Source organism: Tamandua tetradactyla, chromosome 23, assembly GCF_023851605.1.
Source record: "Tamandua tetradactyla isolate mTamTet1 chromosome 23, mTamTet1.pri, whole genome shotgun sequence".
In the NCBI taxonomy this organism is placed as follows: domain Eukaryota; kingdom Metazoa; phylum Chordata; class Mammalia; order Pilosa; family Myrmecophagidae; genus Tamandua; species Tamandua tetradactyla.
Window position 1 is genome coordinate 35,671,564 of NC_135349.1, and position 26,475 is coordinate 35,698,038.

The 26,475-nt window shown below is 37.5% G+C and overlaps 1 protein-coding gene across 6 annotated transcripts in view; it reads right to left on the reverse strand.

Moving 5' to 3' along the window:
• Positions 1-26,475, reverse strand: part of LOC143667399 (phospholipid-transporting ATPase ABCA3-like) — a 324,917-nt gene that overhangs the window by 280,423 nt on the left and 18,019 nt on the right. For all 6 annotated transcript variants that reach the window (XM_077141587.1, XM_077141586.1, XM_077141582.1 and 3 more), the window contains exon 4: positions 19,672-19,799. In XM_077141587.1, coding sequence (XP_076997702.1) covers positions 19,672-19,799 — 128 coding nt within the window. The remainder of the gene's footprint in view (positions 1-19,671; positions 19,800-26,475) is intronic.

The window sequence follows — 26,475 nt, forward strand, 5'->3', positions numbered from 1 at the left end:
AGACTGCTGCAGAGTTCGTAAATGCCCACAAGTGTGCTTGTAGAAGCCCCTGGCCCATTGCTGGATCCGGTGTGGGGCATATGCCCTGGCCTTAATCTTGCCTCCACAAGGGCAGTGCCTTACTTCCCTGAGGCCAACCTCTCAAGGCTATGCACACCACACCCTCTGCAACTGGCCTCGAGCAGGCCCTTGAGCAAGACTAGCCCCTAAACAGGAATGCTGGCACTGAGTATGCAAGCAAAGGAAAGGAGCACACTGGAAGGAGTAGACAGGTTTGCCTTCATTTAATTTTTGAATGCATGTCAAAGTACGTTACAGACAACAGCAAACTCCCATGAAATGCCTTTGTAGTAACTAGCATTCAATATTTGTTTATGGTTCTTTTGAGTTGAAATTTACATGCAACAAAATGCACAGATCTTAAGTGTACATTTGTTGAATTTTGACATATGAAAACACATAGTGTAGCACAAACACCTATCAATACATACATTATCCTCACCCCCAGAGAGTTCTTTGATGCAATTTCCAGTTAATCCAACCACATCACCTGAGATACATCATTTGGCCAATTTCACAAAAAGATTATTTGGACTGTTCTATAAGTTCATATGAATGGAATCACATAATATTGTACTCTTTTGTATAAGGCTACTTTTACTCAGCAATGTTTCTTTTCCTTTCCCCCACATTTTCAGATGTTTTATTTATTTTGAACTCTTTATTGTAGTAACATACATGCAACTAAAAATTTCCATTTTAAGCACTTTCAAGTATATAATTTAAGTGGTAGGAACTACATTTGCAATATTGTGCTATCACTACCAACTTTGAATACCCAGATTTTTTCATCACCTCAAACAGAAACTCTGCACCCATATGTAATAATACCCCATTACCCTGCTTTTTCCCCATCTTTGGTCACTGGTTACCTGTAATCGACTTTTTCTCTATGAATTCTTTATTCTAGGTATTTCATATTGGTGAAATCATACACTGTCCGTTGTTCTTGGCTTATTTCACTCAGTAAGAAGTCTTCAAAGTTGATCCATGAGGAATGGATTCCTTTCTATGGATAAATAATAGTCCATTGTATATACATACCACATTTTGTTTATACACTCTTCTGCTGATGGGCAATTGGGTTGCTTTCAGCTTAGGCTATTGGGAATGCTTTTATGAAAACTGGTGTACATATATGTGTTCAAGTTCCAGCTTTATTGGATATATACCTAGAAGTAAGATTATCTGGTTGCACAGAATTATACATAGGAATTATGCTCAACTTTTTGAAGACCTGCCAAACTGATTTCCACAGTGGCTGTACCATTATACAATACCACTAACAATGGACATGCGTTCCAATTTCTCCACATCCTGGCCAACACATTTAGCAATTTAGTAGGCATAAACTGGTATCTTGTGGTTTTGATTTGCATTTCCCCGATGATCAATGATATTAAGCATGTTTCCATGTGTTAGTGGACATTTGTATATCTTCTTTGAACAAGTGCTTATTCAAGTACTTTGCTTGGGTAGGTTGTCTTTTTATTGTTGAGTTGTAGCAGTTCTTTATATGTTTTGGATAGTAAACCCTTCTCAGATATATGGTCAGCAATTCTTTTCTCCCATTTTGTAGGTTGTCTTTTCACTTTCTTGATAATGTGTTTTGACACACAAAAATTTAAATATGATAAAGTACATTTTATAATTTTATTCTTTGGTAGCTTGTGCTTTTGGTGTTATATCTAAGATATCACTGTTAATTCCAAGGTTATGAAGCTTTCACTCTGCATTTACTTCTAAGAGTTTTATGGTTCGGATCTTATGTTTAAGTCCTTGATCCATTTAGTTTATTTTTATTTCACTTTTTGCCCTGCAGTAGTTCATCCAAGAATTTACATTTGTAGTTTACTTGGTGAGACACATGAGTCTATACAATCCCTTTCAATTACGTTCACCTTCAATATGGTAATATTACTTATAGACCCACTAGTGAACTGCCTTCACTTCTGTCTATTCACTTACAATTAAGCTCAACCTTATCAGCAAACTGTTCACCCATCTTAAGCTTCTGTCTATCTCTAGGTCTCCTATATTCTGTATTATATGCCTCTGGTTTACCTTTACCATGGTAACAAAAGTGGAATCATACAGTATGTGTCCTTCTGTGTCTAGCTTATTTCACTCAGCATTATGGCCTCAAGAATCATCTATCTTGTCATGTGGTTCAGGACATCATTTTGTCTTACTGCTGCATAACAGTCCTTCATAGGTATATACCACATTTTGTTAATCTGCTTGTCCATTGATGGGTACTTGTATTGTTTCCATATTTTAGTGATTATGAATAGTGCTGCTATGAACATTGGTGTGCAAATCCCTGTGTCACTGCTTTCAGTTCTTCTGGGTATATACCAAGTAGTGCTATTGCTGGGTCATAGGACAACTCAATATTTAGTTTTCTGAAGAACCACCAGACTGTCTTCCTTAGCAGCTGTACCATTATACATTCCCATCAGCAGTGCATAAGTGTCCCATTTCTCTACATCTTCTCCAACATTTGTAGTTTCCTGTTTAATAGCAGCCATTCTTATAGGTGTGAGATGGTATCTCATTAGGTAGTCTTGATCTGAATTTCCCTTATAGCTAGTGAGAATGAGCATCTCTTCATGTGGTTTTCTCTTTTTGCTCTTCAGAAGAATGTCTATTCATGGCATTAGCTCACTTTATAATTGGGTTGTTTGTTCTTTTGTTGTTGAGTTGTATGATTTCTTTATGAATACAAGGTATCAAACAAGATATCTGATGTGTGATTTCCAAATGTTTTCTCCTTTTGGATTGACTGCTGCTTCACTTTTTTAACAGAGTTTTTGAGGTGCAGACACATTTGATTTTGAGGAGTTCCCATTTATCTGTTTTTTCTTTTGCTGTTTGTGCTTTGGGTGCAAAGCTTAGGAAGCTACCTCCTATTATTAGGTCTTGAAGACATTTCCCTACATTTTCTTCTAGGAGCTTTATGTTTAGATGTTTGATTCAACTTGAGTTGACTTTTGTATAGTATGTAAGGTAAGGGTCCTCTTTCATCCTTTTGGATACTGAAATCCCATTTTTCCATGCCCATTTATTGTAAAGACTGTTTGTCCCAGTTCAGTGGATTTGGGAGCCTTGTCGAACATCAGTTGACCACAGATTTGGTGGTCTATTTCTGCACTCTCGATTCAATTCCATTGGTCAATACTTTTATCTTTGTGCCAGTACCGTGCTGTATTGACCACTGTGGCTTTTTAATAAGTTTTAAAATTGGGGAGTGTTATTTCTCCCACTTCATTCTTTTAAAAAAAATTTTTTATTAAAAAAATTACAAGAAAGAAACACAAACATTCCTAACACATGCTCATTCCGCTCTACACATACACTCAGCAATTCACAATATCATATATTTGCATATTCATCATCATGATCATTTCCCAGAACATTTGCATTAATTCAGAAAAAGAAATAAAAAGACAACAGAAAAATAAAATGAAAACAGAAAAAAAAATTTTTTACATACCATACCCCTTACCCCCTCTTTCATTGATCACTAGCATTTCAAACTAAATTTATTTTAACATTTGTTCCCCCTATTATTTATTTTTATTCCATATGTTCTACTCATCTCTTCACAAGGTAGAAAAAAGGAGCATCAGACACAAGGTTTTCACAATCACACAGTCACACTGTGAAAGCTATATCATTATATAGTCAGCATTAAGAAACATGGTTACTGGAACACAGCTCTACATTTTCAGGCAGTTCCCTCCAGCCTCTCCATTACATCTTGAATAACAAGGTGATATCTACTTAATGCATAAGAATAACCTCCAGGATAACCTCTTGACTCTGTTTGGAATCTCTCAGCCATTGACACTTTGTCTCATTTCACTCTTCCCCCTTTTGGTTGAGAAGGTTTTCTCAATCCCTTGATGCTGGGTCTCAGCTCATTCTAGAGTTTTTCTCAATCCCTTGATGCTGAATCTCAGCTCATTCTGGGATTTCTGTCCCATGTTGCCAGGAAGACCCACACCCCTGGGAGTCATGTCCCACGTAGACAGGGGGAAGGTGGTGAGTTTGCTTGCTGTGTTGGCTGGAGAAAGAGGCCACATCTGAGCAACAAAAGAGGTTCTCTTCGGGGTGACTCTTAGGCCTAATTTTAAGTAGGCTTGACCTATCCCCTGTGGGGTTAAGTTTCATATGAACAAACCCCAAGACTGGGGGCTCAGCCTATAGCTTTGGTTGTCCACACTGCTTGTAAGAATATCAAGAAATCAACTTGGGGAAATTGAGTTTTCCCCCGTTCTCACTGGTCCCCAAAGGGGACTTTGCAAATACTTTTCCACTCACTGATCAAATCACTCTGGGATTCATCAGGGCATCACCTGGACAAACCAACAAAATCTCATTTTCTACCCAAAGTTCCATGTACATAAGGTGTTCAACCAACTATCTACACAAGTTATATTAGGAGATGTACTAGTCAAAATTTAAATTTGTACCAAATAAACATTTTTTGCTTTAGTCCCACACATAAGTTGAAATTTTAAAATATTAATTACCATCTATTTTCAGCACACTGCAGTAGACATTCTTTTGTTCTTCCTCATGCAAAAACATTTTTTTTAATTTGTACATTTAGTCACTATCATTATACACTCTAGGAATTCCTAGATTATACCATCTCAATCTTTATCACCTATCTTTCTTTGTGATTACATTTATGCCCCCAGCCCTCCTCCCTCTATCATTCTCACATGCAGCTTTATTCAGTGTTTTAACATAATTGTATTACAGTTAGGTAATACTGTGCTGTCCATTTCTGAGTTTTTATATTCAGTCCTGTTGCAAAATCTGTATCTCTTCAGCTCTAATTACCCAATATCTTACCCTGTTTCTATGTTCTGATGGTCTCTATTACCAACAAAATATTCCAAGTTTATTCACTAATGTCAGTTCATATCAGTGAGACCATACAGTATTTGTCCTTTTGTTTCTGGCTAATCACACTCAGCATAATGTCCTTAAGGTCCATCCATATTGTTACATACTTCATAACTTTATTCTGTCTTACAGCTGCATAATATTCCATCTTATGTATATGCCACAGTTTGTTTAGCCAACCGTCTGTTGATGGACATTTTGGCTATTTCCATCTCTTGGTAATTGTAAATAAAGCTGCTATAACCATTGGTGTGCAAATGTCCGTTTGTGTCCTTGCCCTCGTGTCCTTTGAGTAGAGACAGCATGTAGATGGGTCCTGTTTTTTAAACCATTTGGCCAGTCTATGTCTTTTGATTGGGGAGTTTACTCCATTAACATTCAGTATCATTGCACGGGTAGTATTTTCTTCTACTATTTTGCCTTTTGGATTTTATATGTCATATCTAATTTTCATTCTTTTTACCTTTACTCATAGTCTTTCTTTCTACACTCTTCTCCACACCTCTCTCTTTTGTCTTCATATCTGTCTCTAGTGCTCCCTTTAGTATTTCTTGCAGAACTGGTCTCTTGGTCACAAATTCTGTCAGTGACTTTTTGTGTGAAAATGTTTTAATTTCTCCTTCATTTTTGAAGGACAGTTTTGCTGGATGTAGAATTCTTGGTTGGCAGTTTTCCTCTTTTAATAATTTAAATATATCATCCCACGTCTTCTCACCTCCATGGTTTCTGCTGAGAAATCTACGCATAGTCTTATTGGGTTTCCCCTGTATGTGATAGATTGCTTTTCTCTTGCTGCTTTCAAGATTCTCTCTTTTCCTTTGACCTCTGACATTATGATTAGTAAATGTCTTGGAGTATGTCTATTTGGATCTATTCTCTTTGGAGTATGCTGCATTTCTTGGATCTGTAATTTTAAGTCTTTCATAAGAGTTGGGAAATTTTCAGTGATAATTTCCTCTATTAGTTTTTCTCCTCCTTTTCCCTTCTTTTCTCCTTCTGGGATACCCACAACACGTATATTCATGTGCTTCATTTTGTCTTTCAATTCCCTGAGTCCTTGCTCATATTTTTCCATTTTTTCCCTATTATTTTCTTTTTCTTGTCGGATTTCAGATGTTCTGTCCTCCAGTTCAGAAATCTTATGTTCTGTCTCTCGAAATCTACCATTGTAAGTTTCCATTGTTTTTGTCATCTCTTCTACCTTGCCTTTCATTTCCATAAGTTCTGTGATTTGTTTTTTCAGACTTTCAATTTCTTCTTTTTTGTTCATTCCTTGCCTTCTTTATATCCTCCCTCAATTCACTGATTTCGTTTTTCATGAGGTTTTCCATGTCTGCTCGTATATTCGGAATTAATTGTTTCAGCTCATGTATGTCCTTTGAATTGTTGGTTTGTTCCTTTGGGCCATACCTTCAATTTTCCTAGTGTGATTTGTTATTTTTTGCTGGCATCTAGGCATTTAATTACCTTAATTAGTTTATTCTGGAGATTGCTTTCACTTCTTTTACCTAGGGTTTTCTTGTTGGATGAATTTGTTGTCTATCTGTTCTTTGACATTCAGTTCAGCTTTATCTGGACCTCTACCTTAAGTTTTGTTTAACAGAGGAGAATTTTTCAGTTTTTGTTTTCTTGTTTCTTGCCCTGCTTTTATGGTGCCTTCTCCCCCCCCCCCCCACCCTTAGGAGGGTCTACTTAGGTATTATAGACCCCAGCTGGATTTTCCCAAACTGGCTTCCTATCAGGAGGAAAGAGTCACCTGCATCAGTTTTCTCTGACGGTGAGACCCAGCAGGTTAAAAAACATTCCTGTGAAGTCTATGGACTCTGTTTTTCTTATCCTGCGCAGTATGTGGTGCTTGTCTGCCTGCAGATCCCACCAGAGTAAGATGGTGTGGTACCTTTAACTTTGGCACACTCTCCCTGCTGGGGGCATGGTGGAGACAGAGGAGAGGTTGTAGGCTGGTTTTGATGGCTTCAAATTTCCAAACCCTGGGGGTCTGAATTCCTTGAGGGAGGGATTCCACCTGAGTTGGGCTTCACCCCTCCTCTGGGGAAGGCACAGGCTCCAGACAAGCCCATAAACGAGCTCGCTTCTGCCTATGCCTGGGGCATTTGCAGCCTGAGAAGTCCTGCCACTATATCCAAAGGCAGTGAAGCCTTTGTAGAAACACAGCCACAAAAACCACTGTTTCCTTCTTTTTTGTTTTTTCTTTTTCTGTCAGCCCTGCCCCCTTGGCACTGGGGCAAAAATGAGTGCCCTTGGCTTTGACCAGGTTCACCTGAGTTGGGGGCTGATTTTTAGTAGTCAGAATTTGTTAATTAATTCCACAATTGGTGTTTGGTTGGGCTCAGTCCCCGCTGCTGGTAAAGTCTCTTTCCTTTCCCCTCTGGGAAGCAGCCTATGGGGGAGGGGCGCTGGCTGCTGCAGCTTTGGGAACTCATGATTCTGGGGGGGCTCACAGCTGGTCCAGCTGGTCCAGACTGGGGTACACTGTGTGTCTGGTCACTGACGTGGCCCCAGGAGCTGTTCTGTACTGTTTCTGGTTATTTAGTAGTTGTTCTGGAGGACGAACTAAAATGTGCACATTGTTAAGCCGCCATCCTGATCTGGAAGTCACAAGCTGTGTCAAGGATCATGGCTTGACTTACTTCTTTGTCCCCATCTCCCTGTCCATGCATTCCTGACAGCTCCAGGCCTCCTTCTGGAAATGGATGCACTACGTTGTTCGTACTAGCTAGCCAGTCTTCAGTTCTCTGCATCTCAATTCTTCTGTTTTTTTTTTTTTCATCCATAGCCTCCCTATGTGGTGTAGAAGACCTGCCCAGGTCACTTACACCCTGGAATCACTCTCTGGGTCTTCCTCTAGCTGTTGTTTGTGGTAGGGATGAACTCAACCTATTCTATTCCATCATCTTCCCAAAGTCCTCATTTAGTTTATTTTTGTATACAGTGTGTGGTAAGGGTCCAACTTCAACCTTCTGCATATGGACATCCAGAATTCCCAGCATAAAAGTCCCCTGTTGAAGAGACTACTCTTTCTCCATCTTGGCACCCTCATCAAAAATCACATGGCAAATAACGGTTGGGTTCATTTCTGGACTGTAATTTTTATTCCACTGGTCTAAATATCTATCTTTATGTCAGTACCACACTATTTGGAATACTTATAATATTGTCGTAAGTGTAGACATTGAGAAGCGTGGGACCTCCAATGTTGCAGTTTGAAGCTGTTATGTTCCCTAGAAAAGACCATGTTCTTTTAATCCATTCCTGTGAGTGTAGACCTATTATATGTGGGACCTTTTGTTTAGATTATTTCAGTTGAGTCCTGCCCCCATAGTAGGTCTTAATCCCCTTAGTAGAACATTTATAAGAGATGAAATTAACAGAAGCACAGAGAGAAAAGCCCCAGATAAGTTAAGAGGGTCTACAGAAGCTCATAGAGGAAGCCTAAGAACAAAGATATTCACTAATATAACCATTTAAGTGCAGTTATCAAGTTCAAGAAATTTAACATTGATATAAAGCTTACAGTCTATTTTCCATATATCCCAATAATGTCCTTTTGGGCCTTTTCTTCTTCATTATTAGATCATGCACACATATTACCTTTAATAGGCATTTTCTCTTTATTTGCCATTTCTTTTTTTATTAACTGTGACAATAGATAGGCAACATAAACTTTCCCAACCCACCTGTTCCCAAGCACACCATTCAGTGGGACTAGTCACATTCACAATGTTGCAGTAACCTCACAACTGTCTATCACTAGAACCTTCCCATCACTCCAAACAGAAACCCTACAACATTATTTATTAACTCTACATTCTTGCTCCCTGTTCCTGGCAACCTGAACTCTACTTTCTGTCTCTATGAGTTTATATATCCTCTAATATTTTCTTTGTGGTTATCATGGGATTTAAATTTAACATCCTTAATCTATAACAACTTCATCTGTTTTGTACCAACCTAATTTTAATAACATAAACTATGTTCCTACAACCCTCCTCCTTTAGGCATTTCTTTTTACAAACATTTATAAATGATGACTCCCAAACCGGTGATTTCTGATTACATTTTATGCATTTGCCTTTTATAGGAAGTAAAAAGTGGGGTTACAAATAAAAAATACAATAATACTGGCACTTATATTTATATTCATGTTATTACCTTTACCAGAGATCTGTATTTCTTCACACAGCTTCAATCCATTGTCTAGCGTTCTTTCTTTTCAACATAGAAAACTACCTTTAGCATTTTTTAGAAGACTGGTGTAGTGGTGATGAACTGCTTTACCTTTTGTTCATCTGGATTTTATATGCCATATCTAATTTTTTTCCTCTTTTTACCTTTTGTTAATCTTCATTTCTACCTTTTCTCTAGACCTTTCTCTCGGTCTTTTCCTCTTTACCTATAGTGCTCTGTTTAGCACTTCTTGTAGAGTTAGTCTCTTAGTCACAAATTTTCTCAGTGACTGTCTGAAAATATTTTAACCTCCCCCTCATTTTTGAAGGCGTTTTGCTGGGTATAGGATTCTTGGTTAGCAGTTTTTGTGTTTCAGAATCTTAAATATATCATACCACTGCCTCCTTGCTTCCATGGTTTCTGCTGAGAAATCCACACATAGTCTTATCAAGCTTCCCTTGCATGTGATGGATTGCTTTTCTCTTGCTGCTTTCAAAATTCTCTCTTTGTTTTAGACATTTGAGAATCTGATTAGTAAGTGTCTTGGAGTAGTTCTATTTGGATCTATTCTGTTTGGGGGTACACACTGCACTTCTTGGATCTGTAACTTTATGTCTCTCATAAGAGATGGGAAATTTTCAGAGTTTATATACTCCACTAGTTTTTATGCTCCCTTTCCCTTTTCTTCTCCTTCTGAGACACCCATAACACGTATATTCATGTGCTTCATGTTGTCATTCAATTCCGTGAGTCCCTGCTCATATTTTTCTATTCTTTTCCCTATATTTTCTTTTCTGTTTCAGATTTCAGATGTCCAGTCCTCTAGTTCATTAATCCTTTCTTCTGCCAATGCAAAAAAAAACACCTTTTACATTGTCTGAAAAATTGTTTGAACTCCTGTATCTTATTTGAAATATTGGTTTGTTCCTTTGACTAGGCTATATCTTTGATTTTCCTAGTATGACTCATTAGTTTTTGCTGGTGTCTAGGCATTTGATTTCCTTAATTAGTTTATTTCCAAGGCTTTTTCTATCTTTTACCTAGGGTTTTCTTGTTGGATGGCTTTGTTTTCTCCCTGTTCTTTGGCTTTCAGTTCAACTTATTCTAGACCTCTAGCATAGGTTCTGTTTAACTGATCATAAATTTTCAGCTCCTGTTTTTCTGTTTCTGGCCCTGCCTATATAGGGCCCTTTTTTGAGGAGGATTTCCTCAGATATTATTGACTCCAGCCAGATTTTCCCAGACCAGATAGGCCCATGTCTCAGGAGGAGAGAATAACCAGCATCAAATTTCCTTGAGGGTGAGATCCAGCAGGTTGACAGACTTTCCTATGAAACCTCTAGACTCTGTGCTTTTCCTATCCTGCCCAGCATGTGGTGCTAGTCTGACTGCAGCTTCCCACCAGCATAAGGTAATGCCTTTAATTTCAGCAGCCTCTTCCTACCAGTGCTGTGGTTAGGACAGAGGCTGAGGTAGCAGGCAGGCTTTGATTGCTTCTATTTTCCTCCTCTGAAGGCAGGCCCTCACTTGCACTGGGCCCTGCCCCCCTTTTCTTGAGGAAGATAGAGCCTTTAGGGAATTGCCCCTTCCATCTCACTATTTACTTTGTCTCTCAGGCATGCCTTAATTCCGCCCTTGCCTGGGACAGTGCTGGAGCCTGAGAATGCTTCTAGTTCTATCTAATGAACCATTAAGAAGTTAAAAAAAAAAGATTTTTCAGTGCAGGACCCGTGTTCTCTGGGTTTGCCAACCAAGAGCTGGAGTTGGTATGTGAGTCTATGTGTCTGTCCTCAGGCTCTATGTGCCCCCTTTTCTTGGGTCTTGCCCTTTTTCAGTATTTTGTGCTGTCCAACTCAAAAATCTGTTCTTTTATTTTTCATTTTTATGTCTACCCCACCCCCTCTATTACAGAGTGAAAACACCTGGTTCCTTCAGTGCTTACTCGTTTTATCTGTGCTTAGGTTCTGTTTTCAGTAGTCTGAATTTATTAATCAATTCCACAACTGGAGCTTGGTTGAGCTAGTTCCTTGCTACTAGTAAAGTCTGTTTCCTTCCCCCTCAGTGAACCAGCCTGCCATGCTCATGGAGTAGGGTGCCAGCTTCTGCAGCTTGGGAGACTTACAGCTCTGTGTGGGGTCTTGGTCATTCCACCCATTCCAGACTGATTTATGATGTGTGTCCAGTCTGGTGTATGATGTGATGTCCCCCCAGAAGTTGTTCCATACAATTCCTGGGTATTTATTAGCTGCTCTGGAGGATGAACTAAATTCTTCACCTCACTATATATATATATGTTATTTTTTACAAAAAAGAAAGAAAAAAAGTCATTTGTGGTGATATTAAAGTATTTAAGCCTTCTAGCCCCCTATATTCTGGAACAGCTAGAACGAAAAATCTGAGAGAATCATATAGTAGCCCATGACAAACTCTGCAATCAGCCCTATAACTACTTGTTGAAGAGTGCTCTGAAAACTATTGCTTTTTAAAATTTCTTTGCTTTGTATATATGCTATACTACACAATAAAAAGTTTTTAAAGAAAATCTAGTTTGTCTGATGTTAGTAAGGCTACTCCAGCTTTCTTTTGGTTACAGCTTGTATAGATCTTTTTCCATCCTTTCACTTTCAATCTAACTCTGTCCTTGAGTCTAAGATGTATCTTATAAACAGCATATAGAAGGATTATGGTTTTTAATCCATTCTGTTGGTCTGTATCTTTTAATTCATGAATTTAGTACATTAACATTCAAAGTAATTACTGTAAAACAATTCTTGATTCTACCATCTTGTCCTTTAGTTTTTATTTGTCAGATCTGTATAGTATTTTCCTTCTCTCTCTCTTTTCCTTTAAATTACCTTTACTCATATTCTTCAATACAGTACCCTCTTCCAGACCTCCTTCTTCTGTCTTTTTTTATTAGCTGACAGAGTTCCCTTTAGTATTTCTTGTAGGGCTGGTCTCTTTCTGACTAGTTCTCTCAATCTTTCATTATCTTTGAAAATTTTAATCTCCTCCTCAATTTTGAAGGATAACTTGACTGGATAAAGAATTCTTGGTTGAAAGCCTTTTTTCATTCAGGATCTTAAAAATATCATACCACTGTCTTTTTGCTTCCATGGTGCCTGTTAAGTAGTCTGAGGTCAGTATTATGTGTTTTCCCTTGTATGTAGTAGATCGCTTTTCTTGTGCTGCTTCCAGGACTTTCTGTTTCTCTTCAACAGCTGACAGTCTGATTACTATGTGTCTTGGAGTGGGCCTGTTCAGAGTTACTCTATTTGGAGTGTGCTGGGCCTCTTTGATGTGCATATTTGTGTCTGTTATAAGGGTTGGGACGTTTTCTCCAATTTATCTACAACTAACTTTCCCAACCCTTTACTCTTCTCTTCTCCTTCTAAGACACTGATAATTCTTATATTTTTGTGCCTCTTGTTGTCCATCATTTCCCTAACATTCAGTTGCATTTTTTCCATCTTTCTTGCCATTTGTTCTTTTGCATGCTCCAGTACTATTGTTCTACCTTCTAGCTCACTTATTCTTCCTTTTGCTTCTTTGAATCTGCTATTGTGTGTCTCCAGTACATTTTTTATTTGGTCTGTTGTATCTTTCTTTTATGTGAGGTCTGCCATTTTTCTATTTAACCTGCCAAATTCTTCTTTATGCTCTTCTATTGTCTTCCTGATATTCTTTATTTCTTTATAAATATCCTTGAGGAGTTGTTCTATATTCTGTATCCCTTCTGAAATTTTGATTTGGTCATTTGGCTGGGTCATTTCTGCTTGGATCTTCATGTGCTTTGTGATTTTTGTTGTATCCTGGACATTTGATTATCTTGATATAGTTACTATGCAAGTTGTTTTCCTTCACTCTTCTCAAGTTTTATATTTCCTTAGTTTTGTTGAATGTCAGTTATTCTCTGCCAAATCAAGGTCCAGCTCTCACGTAGGGTATACAATTCAACTTAAGGATCTATTATAAGGTAGGCCAGGGTGCATAGGTACTCCAGTGGCAGAATGACTGGCTACCACGCAGGAGACCCAAGCTGAACTCCTAGCACTCTGGGACCTGCAGTACTGAACATTTCTCCCCATCTTCTATCTTGTTTCATGGAGCAGGAGTGAACTCATTTCACTCTGGTCTGCCATATTCCTGGAAGCCCCCCTTCTTCATTTTTGTATTAGTTATTTGTGTCTTGTCTTTTGTCTTTGTTAGTGTAGCTAAAGGCTTACCAATTTTATTGTTCTTTTCTCAGAACAAACTTTTGGTTTCATTTAATCTCTCCATTGTTCCTTTTTTTCCATTTATCTCTGTACTAATATTTATTATGTCTTCTCCTAAATTTAGGTTCAGTTTGCCATTTTTTCTTAGTTCCTCCAGATGTGAAACTAGGTTATTCATTTGAATTATTTCTTCTTTATCATAGGTATTTACAGCATTGTCCCTTTGAGCACTGCTTTGCTGCATCTCAAAGATTTGTTATATTGCTTTTTCCTTTTTCTTCATCTCTAAGATAATTTCCTGACTTCCCTTTTGATTATTTAACCAATTGATATTTTAAGAGTGTGCTATTTAATTTACATATGCTTGATAACTTTCCAGTTTTCCTTCTCTTATTGATTTCTAGAACCATTCTATTATGGTTAGAGAAGATGTTTTGTATGATTTCAATCTTTTAAAACTTATTGTTACTTTTTTTGTGTGGCATAACATATGGCCAGTTCTGGAGAATGAACCATGTGCATTTGAGAGGAATGTGTAGACTGCTGTTGTTGGGTAGAGTGCTCTATATATGGCAGTTAGATCTAGTTTATTTATAGTATTGTTCAAGTCCTCTATTCCCTTTTTGATTTCCAGTCTAGATGTTCTTTCCATTATTGAAGTAGTATATTGAAGTCTCAAACTATTATTGTAAAACATTTCTCCCTTCAATTTTGTCAATTTTTGCTTTATGTATTTGGGGGGCTCTTTGATTAGATGGATATATCATTATACTTGCTATATCTTCTTGGTAGATTTCTCTTTTATTAATATCATGTTCTTTACAGTCTATTGTAGCAGTGTTTAAATTAAACTCTATTTTGTTCAATATTAGTACTAGACAGTATCAGTATTAGTATAACCAATATTAGCACAGCTCTCTTTTGGTTATTTGCGTGAAATATTTGCATGAAATATTTTTTCATACTTTAACTTTCAACCTAGTTATGTCTTTGGCTCTATGTTGCATCTCTTGTAAACAACATATAATTGGATCATATTTTTAAATTTATTCTGCCAATCTGTGTCTTATGTTTGGAGAGTTTAATGTATTTACATTTAAAGTAATTATCAAAAGGCAGTACTAACTTCAGCCATTTGTCATTTTTCTTTTGTACATCTTATACATTTTTTGTACCTCACTGCTGCCCTCTTTTATGTATAGCTGATATTCTGTAAACAATTTGATCCCGTTCTCGTACCCTTTTCTATGTATATTTTACATACTTTCTTTGTGGCTACCATTGGTTTATGATTGACATAAAAATGTATAACAATCTAATTTGAACTGACATCAAGTTCAGCAGTATCTCTGTTCCTATATCCCTCTATTGCCCTCTTTATGTTGGTCCTGTTGAACATTTTTTGTGCTTGATACAGAAATATACTTATTTTATGCATTTGTAGTTTAGAACACAAAAGAAATAAAAAGTAGAGTCATATACAAAACTACAATACTCACATTTGTATTTACCCATATCATTACCTTTAATTGCAATCTTTATTTATCTGTCTTTGAGCTACTATCTATTGTTCTTTCCCTTTGACCCAAGATCTTCCTTTAGCATTTCTTGTAGGACATGTCCAACAGTAACGCACTCTTGTATTTACTGTTTATCAAATAAAATCTTATGTCTAATTTTTGAAGGACAATTTTGCCAGTATAGGATTTTGGCTGGCATTTTTTTCTTTCTGCACTTTAAATATGCCATCCCCCTTCCTTCTTTCCTCCATAGTTCCTGATGAAAAACTGGCACCTAATGTTGTGGATCCCTTGTATATGAGCCTCTTCTAACCTCTTACTTTTAGGAACCTCCCTTTGAGTTTGGCTTTAACTATATTTTGGTGTGCATCTGAGTTTACCCTATGTGGAGTTCATTGGGATTTTTTAGATGTGTACATTCATGTCTTTCACTAGATATATTACAAATGTTGGGTCTTTGTTTTTGTTTCACAATTCTCTGCATCTCTGCTCATTTTTTCTTAAGTTTCTTTTCTCCATGCTATAGATTGGGTGAACGCCATTGATCTTTCTCTAAGTAAACATTCTATTCTCTACAATCTCTACTCTTAAGACCATCTAGTGATTTCTAAATTTATTACTGTATTTTTCAGTTATATTTCATTGTTTCTAACTTCTATTCCTTTGAAGAGATTTTCTATTTTTTCATTTGTTTCAAGAGAATTTTAATTTGTTGCTGAAACACTTTTATATCGGTTGCTGTAAAATCCTTGTCAGATAATTCCAACATCTGTTTCATTGCCGTGTTGGTATCAGCTGATTGTACTTACTCATTCCAGTAGTGGTTTTCTTGGTTCTTGGTATGACATATGACTTTTCTATTGTATCCTGTACATTTTGTCTATTATGTTAGGAGATTCTGGGTCCTATTTCAATCTTTTTTATCAGCAGAGAATCTCCTTATTTAGGTGTAGCATATAGGTGGTTTTTATTTGCGTTGTGTAGTTCCAAAGATAGTTTAACAGAGCCTTCGTGGTATTATTTTGGTTTCTCAGTTCATGTAGTGCTGTGTAGTTCCCACTGATCCCTGCTGGTGTTGCCAAATGGGTTAGAGAAGGGAGACCTATGAAGACAAAGAACTTTCCAATTTGGACCACTTGTTGTGGCTGGGTCTCGCTTGCCAATTCTGTTACCTGTCTAATGTCTTCCAGTAAGGGTGGGGAATCTCAAGCCTTCATCTTAAGAATGAAGATTTCCTGGCAGGACACTTGCCACAGCATCCCACCTGCCAGTGTAGAATAGAGCACTTCTTGAGCCTAGCATGAATGTAGACACATAACATTCAGGCAAAGGCCTCTTATATAGTGTAGGTGCAACAATGGACATCTGACTATCAGATCTTTTATTCCACCATATTCCACACCACTTAGAAGCTACAGGTCTTAGAGAAAAAAAATTGAATGACCTATTAAGTTTTAGCTAAGACACCTGCTAGGAGACAATGCCCTGAGCATTATCCTAGATAATAGTCTATGCAGTTAAAAATAACTGTATATGACTCTGTCCCCAATAGCTAGAAAATAAGGGTATGTGAACCAAGGCTTCTAAGAGATGGCTCTCATCTAAGAGATGGCTCTTCTTATCATCACTCTGAGACCTACTTGTGGAATGTACATTTCCTATTTTCACAAACTCATACTCTGCTGGATTAAAGGCCTTGTTTCCTTGGGTGGGGAGAATATTTCCAACAGGAAACAGAGAAAATTTTCCACCACAGCTTTTGTGATTATCATTTGCATATATGAGCTACACACACTTGTCCACTAGCAAATAAAAGAGCTATGATATAAAAGGGGAAATTAACCATGATTAATATGAGGGGCTTGCATGGCTGTTATATAATGAAAACAAAAGAATGTCTGAAACTTGCTGGATTCACTGGGGTACCTCTTGGTGCTTAATTTCCCACTAATAACAGTGAATATGCATTGCAACAATCAGGCTCAGATACCCCTCGAAGAGTCTGGTTTGCCTGACCATGTAAGCAAGCTAGATCCTCTACAGTATTGTTCAAAAGTGACTAAAATTTATAACAGGCACGTGTATATATATCCTTATATTATAATCCCTTTGTAGAAATACTTACATATGAAGATGCATTTGCTTTGTCCCATTAAGTTTTTCTACTTGTGTAGTGTCTGTGTTCCCATATGGAATTTGACTAATAGACATGCATGGATTATTATGAAAGGACAGAAAAGGAAGGGGTAAGTGTGGTCAGAAGAGTTTTCAAATTGGAGGTCACAGTAGCAGTCTTATACTATAGAAAATAATGTGATCAAAGGCACAGAAAGAAGAAATATCATGGTGAATGCAGGGAACTTCTAGCAGTTACATGTTGCTGGATAATAAATAATGGAAAGGAGAGGCAGAAATGGTACAGAAGTACCCAGGTGCCAGAACACTGATACCATATATATTGTGCAAAGGACTCTGGATGTGAACCTGAGGCAATGGGAAACCACTGTAGTCTTTTGATCAGGACAGTGCCATGATCATATCTGAGGTTTAGCTTGATCATTGTGGCACTTCTGTGGATAAACAAAAGATCATGTTAAGAAAGTCAGATAAGACAGGGAAAATCTGGTGGATAGTATAAAGTCTGTGCTGTCCATGAAATCACAACAAATCATAAAGTTTATTATGAAAAAAGAAAGCAGGCACCCAGGCAAATAAACTGAGGAAATTTGTTTCAGGAATATTTGTCTCAGTTTCGAGAAAAGCTTGAAACTGCATTGAAGACATTCTGAACCAAAGTTTTTTTTTGAGCCTAATTCTGCACCAGTATATGGACAGTTCTGAGTTAATTAACATAAGGAAGTTGGCACAGAAGAATGGGGTCAAGGAAGGATGGAAAGACAGAATAAATAACTATCCTACCAATGGTTTTACTTAATCCTGCTTTCTACTGATAAGCACCTATCTCCTAAAAATAGGAATTACTTCCATGTTTAGATATCATGGATCAATCATTTATTTCCATTGCTTCACTTCCAAGACAGTATGTCTATAAGATCTGTTACAGAAAAACCAAGTTTAAAGCACTGCCCTTCTCTCTCCTACCTACAGGAATCAGATTCCTCTTCAGTGCCTACGAATGTTCTAATTGTGAATCAAACTGGTTGACCCTATGATTTTTCTCTAGAGATTTATGAAAGAAATTAAATTCTGTGTTTCATTAAAAAAGGAGATTTTCATGCTTAGTTGACTGTTCATGAAGATGTATATGTTTTATTCCATTAAGTCTTTCTACTTGTGCAGATGTCTATATGTTTCAGAATGAGAAGCACTGTTTTCGGTAGTCAGAGTTTCCCACGGTTCTGTTTTGCTTTGTTAAAACAATTCAGCAAAAAAAATTTCTGGCTTATTGTTGGACAACATTGTTTCATATATCAAATTTCAAAGAAAAAAAAAGAAAGAAAGCCTTTTTGACCATCTCCTTCAAACCAAGTACTTACAGTATAGCTAAGTATATACAGCTAAGTAAATACACAAAAAAGTTACTGGAATGCTTGGAATAAGATTCTATTTTTCGTTTTTTACATTATAAGCTCCTTTGAGCTTATAATGAATATAGTAACATCACAAGTGAAGTCAGAAGGATAGAAAATGCTCTGAAGGCTGATGTGGTCATCTGAGATCATTAAAAATGGCTGACCCTTAATAATGGATACAAAAATATAAATTAAAAATATAAATGAGGTCTCCTTTTTTAAGAAAAAAAAGCAGGGCCTTGGAAATTTTTGTCTTTTTTTCCTCCCCAGTTGCACATTCACATTGTGGCTTTGGTTGAGTGGTGGAGAGCACGTATCATATGCACATGGCAATGCCTCCTATGGGGGAGTGGGCATGCCTCTCTACTCAAAGGTGGCCACTTCGATTCTGAGATGGGAAGTGGAGGGTGAATAGGTCAGGGAGGCTTTTTTTCTTGTTGTTTAACTTTTCCTTTTTTTCTGTCTAGTCATCTTCATCAGTCTTCTGTTTTGGTGCCTGCATCTTCATCCTCATCATCTTCAGCTTCCTATCTGCCTGTAATGGCCTCAGCCTCTTCATCTTCATCAACATCCTCTTTCTCTCCATATCCTTCTTCTTCTTCCTCCTCCTCCTCCCCACCTTCTTTCTCTTCTTAATGTCTTGTTGTCAGCCTCCTGCTTCCTGTTTTTCTCATTAGTATTTCCATTAGCAAGTGTGTCTCGTCCATTCTTTGCCTCCTCCATAACTTTCTTCTACTCCTTTAAGTTCTTGGTGGTGATTTCAGAACTTGTATCCACAGTCATATGTCTGACTTGGTGAGGCACACCAGTGATCTAACACAAGGGGTTAAAAAGAAAGCTAGAGTTTGGGGACTCTGGCAAATAAGCTGCCAGCGTCCAAGGCAGTGGCACATAGCAGAGCTGGCTGCAGCAAGTGGGTGTCAGACCCAGAACAATACAGACAGTTTTTCAGAGCAGCCAGTCCCATGATTCTGCTTTATAATATAAGTCCTTGTGGGTGGCAGATACAGTTCCACCCTTATTAGAATAATGTAACACTTGAGAGCACAAGCATTAAAGTTACTCAAATCTGGATTCATATTCTTACTTTATTATATAACAGCAGAATGATGAGAAAGTTTCATTACTTATAAAACAGGGGTTCATAATATCTAATTGATTAAAATTCTAGACTCTAAAAGTACAGTTATGAGATCTCTAAACACACCTTTCTTTTTTTCAATATACCTTTCTTACCTGAAGTGGCAGGGGGTCACTACTGGTTTTGAAGTCAGAGTCAAAAACAATGGCAGCCAGCACCTTAGGTTTTTCAATGTCATACTTAACGTACTTCTCAAACTCGGTTTCTGAAGAAAAGCCTTTAACTGTAAAAAAAGAAAATTGCCCACATAAATAAAATAATAAATCTGATAATTCTTCTTCCCAAGAAGTGGGATACTACTTTACCTAGGCAAAAGTCTATCTAAATATTGCACATTGAAAACACTGTTTTTGAAATTTGGTACAATGAAGACTTATGGAAATTTGGGGTACAAAACAATTTTAGTTGTGTTATAAATTTTTCTACAATTTTAAGATAGTTTTTTTTTTACATTTTTTTATTAATTAAAAAATTAACTAACACAACATTTAGAAATCATTCCATTCTACATATGCAATCAGTTATTCTTAATATCATCACATAGATGTAAGATCATCATTTCTTAGTACATATGCATCGATTTAGAAAAAGAAATAGCAAGACAACAGAAAAAGAAATAAAATGATAATATAGAGAAAAGATAAAAATGAAAATAAAAAATACAAAAATATATAAGAAAAAAAAATTAAAAAAAAACAAAAAAAAAACTATAGCTCCGATGCAGCTTCATTCAGTGTTTTAACATAATTACATTACAATTAGGTAGTATTTTGCTGTCCATTTTTTTTTTTTTTGAAATCATACCATTCTACACATGCAATCAGTAATTCTTAACATCATCACATAGATGCATGATCATCGTTTCTTAGTACATTTGCATCGGTTTAGAAGAACTAGCAATATAACCGAAAAAGATATAGAATGCTAATATAGAGAAAAAAAAAGTAATAATAGTAAGAACAAAACAAAACAAAACAAAAACCTATAGCTCGGATGCAGCTTCATTCAGTGTTTTAACATGATTGCTTTACAATTAGGTATTATTGTGCTGTCCATTTTTGAGTTTTTGTATCTAGTCCTATTGCACAGTCTGTATCCCATCAGCTCCAATTACCCATTATCTTACCCTGTTTCTAACTCCTGCTGAACTCTGTTACCAATGACATATTCCAAGTTTATTCTCGAGTGTTGATTCACATCATTGGGACCATACAGTATTTGTCTTTTAGTTTTTGGCTAGACTCACTCAGCATAATGTTCTCTAGGTCCATCCACGTTATTACATGCTTCATAAGTTTATCCTGTCTTAAAGCTGCATAATATTCCATCGTATGTATATACCACAGTTTGTTTAGCCACTTGTCTGTTGATGGACATTTTGGCTGTTTCCATCTCTTTGCAATTGTAAATAACGCTGCTATAAACATTGGTGTGCAAATGTCCATTTGAGTTTTTGCCCTTAATTCCTTTGAGTAGATTCCCAGCAATGGTATTGCTGGGTCGTATGGCAATTCTATATTCAGCTTTTTGAGGAACCGCCAAACTGCCTTCCACAGTGGTTGCAACATTTGACATTCCCACCAACAGTGGATAAGTGTGCCTCTTTCACCACATCCTCTCCAGCACTTGTCATTTTCTGTTTTGTTGATAATGGCCATTCTGGTGGGTGTGAGATGATATCTCATTGTGGTTTTGATTTGCATTTCTCTAATGGCCAGGGACATTGAGCATCTCTTCATGTGCCTTTTGGCCATTTGTATTTCCTCCTCTGAGAGGTGTCTATTCAAGTCTTTTCCCCATTTTGTAATTGGGTTGGCTGTGTTTTTGTTGTTGAGTTGAACAATCTCTTTATAAATTCTGGATACTAGATCTTTATCTGATATGTCGCTTCCAAATATTGTGCCCCATTGTGTAGGCTGTCTTTCTACTTTCTTGATGAAGTTCTTTGATGCACAAAGGTATTTAATTTTCAGGAGTTCCCATTTATATATTTCCTTCTTCAGTGCTCTTGCTTTAGGTTTAAGGTCCATAAAACTGCCTCCAATTGTAAGATTCATAAGATATCTCCCTACATTTTCCTCTGTTTCATGGTCTTAGACCTAATGTTTAGATCTTTGATCCATTTTGAGTTAACTTTTGTGTAGGGTGTGAGATATGGGTCTTCTTTCATTCTTTTGCATATGGATATCCAGTTCTCTAGGCACCATTTATTGAAGAGACTGTTCTGTCCAAGGTGAGTTGGCTTGAGTGCCTTATCAGAGATCAAATGTCCATAGATGAGAGGGTCTACATCTGAGCACTCTATTCGATTCCATTGGTCGATATATCTATCTTTATGCCAATACCATGCTGTTCTGACCACTGTGGCTTCATAATATGCCTTAAAGTCAGGCAGTGCAAGACCTCCAGCTTCGTTTTTTTTCCTCAAGATGTTTTTAGCAATTCGGGGCACCCTGCCGTTCCAGGTAAATTTGCGTATTGGTTTTTCTATTTCTGAAAAATAAGTTGTTGGGATTTTGATTGGTATAACATTGAATCTGTAAATCAATTTAGGTAGGATTGACATCTTAACTATATTTAGTCTTCCAATCCATGAACACGGTATGCCCTTCCATCTATTTAGGTCTTCTGTGATTTCTTTTAGCAGTTTTTTGTAGTTTTCTTTATATAGGTTTTTTGTCTCTTTAGTTAAATTTATTCCTAGGTATTTTATTCTTTTAGTTGCAATTGTAAATGGGATTCGTTTCTTGATTTCCCCCTCCGCATGTTCATTGCTAGTGTATAGAAATGCTACAGATTTTTGAATGTTGATCTTGTAATCTGCTACTTTGCTGTACTCATTTATTAGCTCTAGTAGTTTTGTTGTGGATTTTTCCGGGTTTTCGACGTATAGTATCATATCGTCTGCAAACAGTGATAGTTTTACTTCTTCCTTTCCAATTCTGATGCCTTGTATTTCTTTTTTTTTGTCTAATTGCTCTGGCTAGAACCTCCAACACAATGTTGAATAATAGTGGTGATAATGGACATCCTTGTCTTGTTCCTGATCTTAGGGGGAAAGTTTTCAATTTTTCCCCATTGAGGATGATATTAGCTGTGGGTTTTTCATATATTCCCTCTATCATTTTAAGGAAGTTCCCTTGTATTCCTATCTTTTGAAGTGTTTTCAACAGGAAAGGATGTTGAATCTTGTCGAATGCCTTCTCTGCATCAATTGAGATGATCATGTGATTTTTCTGCTTTGATTTGTTGATATGGTGTATTACATTAATTGATTTTCTTATGTTGAACCATCCTTGCATACCTGGGATGAATCCTACTTGGTCATGATGTATAATTCTTTTAATGTGTTGTTGGATACGATTTGCTAGAATTTTATTGAGGATTTTTGCATCTATATTCATTAGAGAGATTGGTCTGTAGTTTTCTTTTTTTGTAATATCTTTGCCTGGTTTTGGTATGAGGGTGATGTTGGATTCACAGAATGAATTAGGTAGTTTTCCCTCCACTTGATTTTTTTGAAGAGTTTGAGGAGAGTTGGTACTAATTCTTTCTGGAATGTTTGACAGAATTCAGATGTGAAGCCGTCTGGTCCTGGACTTTTCTTTTTAGGAAGCTTTTGAATGACTAATTCAATTTCTTTACTTGTGATTGGTTTGTTGAGGTCTTCTATGTCTTCTTGAGTCAAAGTTGGTTGTTCATGTCTTTCCAGGAACCCGTCCATTTCCTCTAAATTGTTGTATTTATTAGCGTAAAGTTGTTCATAGTATCCTGTTATTACCTCCTTTATTTCTGTGAGGTCAGTGGTTATGTCTCCTCTTCCATTTCTGATCTCATTTATTTGCATTCTCTCTCTTCTTCTTTTTGTCAATCTTGCTAAGGGCCCATCAATCTTATTGATTTTCTCATAGAACCAACTTCTGGTCTGATTGATTTTCTCTATTGTTTTCATGTTCTCAATTTCATTTATTTCTGCTCTAATCTTTGTTATTTCTTTCCTTTTGCTTGCTTTGGGATTAGTTTGCTGTTCTTTCTCCAGTTCTTCCAAGTGGACAGTTAATTCCTGCATTTTTGCCTTTTCTTCTTTTCTGATATAGGCATTTAGGGCAATAAATTTCCATCTTAGCACTGCCTTTGCTGCGTCCCATAAGTTTTGAAATGTTGTGTTTTCATTTTCATTCGCCTCGAGGTATTTGCTAATTTCTCTAGCAATTTCTTCTTTGACCCACTCGTTGTTTAAGAGTGTGTTGTTGAGCTTCCACGTATTTGTGAATTTTCTGGCACTCCGCCTATTATTGATTTCCAACTTCATTCCTTTATGATCCGAGAAAGTGTTGTGTATGATTTCAATCTTTTCAAATTTGTTAAGACTTGCTTTGTGACCCAGCATATGGTCTATCTTTGAGAATGATCCATGAGCACTTGAGAAAAAGGTGTATCCTGCTGTTGTGGGATGTAATGTCCTATAAATGTCTGTTAAGTCTAGCTCATTTATAGTAATATTCAGATTCTCTATTTCTTTATTGATCCTCTGCCTAGATGTTCTGTCCACTGATGAGATGAGAGTGGTGAATTGAAGTCTCCAACTATTATGGTGTATGTGTCTATTTCCCTTTTCAGTGTTTGCAGTGTATTCCTCACGTATTTTGGGGCATTCTGCTTCGGTGCGTAAATATTCATGATTGTTATGTCTTCTTGTTTAATTGTTCCTTTTATTAGTATATAGTGTCCTTCTTTGTCTTTTTTAACTGTTTTACATTTGAAGTCTGATTTGTTGGATATTAGTATAGCCACTCCTGCTCTTTTCTGGTTGTTATTTGCATGAAATATCTTTTCCCAACCTTTCACTTTCAACCTATGTTTATCTTTGGGTTTAAGATGTGTTTCCTGTAGACAGCATATAGAAGGATCCTGTTTTTTAATCCATTCTGCCAATCTATGTCTTTTGATTGGGGAATTCAGTCCGTTAACATTTAGTGTTATTACTGTTTGGATAATATTTTCCTCTAACATTTTGCCTTTTGTATGATATATATCATATCTGATTTTCCTTCTTTCTACACTCTTCTCCATACCTCTCTCTTCTGTCTTTTTGTATCTGACTCTAGTGCTCCCTTTAGTATTTCTTGCAGTGCTGGTCTCTTGGTCACAAATTCTCTCAGTGACTTTTTGTCTGAGAATGTTTTAATTTCTCCCTCATTTTTGAAGGATAATTTTGCTGGATATAGAAGTCTTGGTTGGCAGTTTTTCTCTTTTAGTAATTTAAATATATCATTCTACTGTCTGCTAGCTTCCATGGTTTCTGCTGAGAAATCTACACAGTCTTATTGGGTTTCCCTTGTATGTGATAGATTGTTTTTCTCTTGCTGCTTTCAAGATCCTCTCTTTCTCTTTGACCTCTGACATTCTAACTAGTAAGTGTCTTGGAGAACGCCTATTTGGGTCTAATCTCTTTGTAGTGCGCTGCACTTCTTGGATCTGTAATTTTAGGTCTTTCATAAGAGTTGGGAAATTTTCAGTGATAATTTCTTCCATTAGTTTTTCTCCTCCTTTTCCCTTCTCTTCTCTTTCTGGGACACCCATAACACGTATATTTGTGCGGTTCATATTGTCCTTGAGTTCCCTGATACCCTGTTCAAATTTTTCCATTCTTTTCCCGATAGTTTCTGTTTCTTTTTGGAATTCAGATGTTCCATCCTCCAAATCACTAATTCTATCTTCTGTCTCTTTAAATCTATCATTGTAGGTATCCATTGTTTTTTCCATCTTTCCTACTTTATCCTTTACTTCCATAAGTTCTGTGATTTGTTTTTTCAGTTTTTCTATTTCTTCTTTATGTTCAGCCCATGTCCTCTTCATGTCCTCCCTCAATTTATCGATTTCATTTTTGAAGAGGTTTTCCATTTCTGTTCGTATATCCAGCATTAGTTGTCTCAGCTCTTGTATCTCATTTGAACTATTGGTTTGTTCGTTTGACTGGGCCATATTCTCAATCTTCTGAGCGTGTACCGTTATCTTCTGCTGCTGGCGTCTGGGCATTTAGTCAGATTTCCCTGCGTGTCGGACCCAACAAGGTTGTAAGATTTTTCTGTGAAATCTCTGGGTTCTGTTTTTCTTATCCTGCCCAGTAGATGGCGCTCGTGGTACACGTTTGTCTCAAGTGTTTGGAATGGATCCCCCCTGGTCACCGATCTCAGCGGCCTGGGGTTTTCCGATCCAATTCTCTCCCTTGGTTCAGGGGCTGCGCGTGGTGGGGGCGTCAGCCGCCGCGGCTTGAGGGGACCCTGTGGCTGGTAACCAGCCGCAGCGGGCCCGGGGAATTCGCCACCGGACCAGGAATTCGCCCACGGGGGAGGGGCGTCGGTCTCCGTCCGCTGCAGCCTGGGGAGTTCCCCACTGGACCAGGAAGCCGCCCGCGGGGGTGGGGTGCCACCGCGGCTTGGATAGCCCTCTGATCCGAGACTCGTAGCGATTCGAAGCCGAGATTCGAAGCCGCCCGCAAAAGAGGGGCACCGGCCGCCTCAGCTTGGGAAACTTGCCTCTCCGAGACTCTCAGCCAGCCCGGGAAGGAGGGAGGGAGTAGCTCCGACCGCCGCAGCTGCCGCTGCTCGGGAAATCGCGCGCCGCTCAGGGATCTCACCGCAGCCGAGTCTCGCAGTCAGACTAGCCAGTCCAGACTCGGGTACTCTGTGTGTCCATTCCCTGCCGTAGCCCCGGGAGCTGTTCTGCACTGTTTCAGTTCACCTAGTAGTTGCTTTGGAGGAGGACGAACTAAGATGCACGTACCTTACTAAGCCGCCATTGGAACCTCTCAAGATAGTATTTTGTGAACAACCTACATATAACAATAAGTCATTGGGCATCTGAGAAATGCAAATCAAAATCACAATAAAAATCAT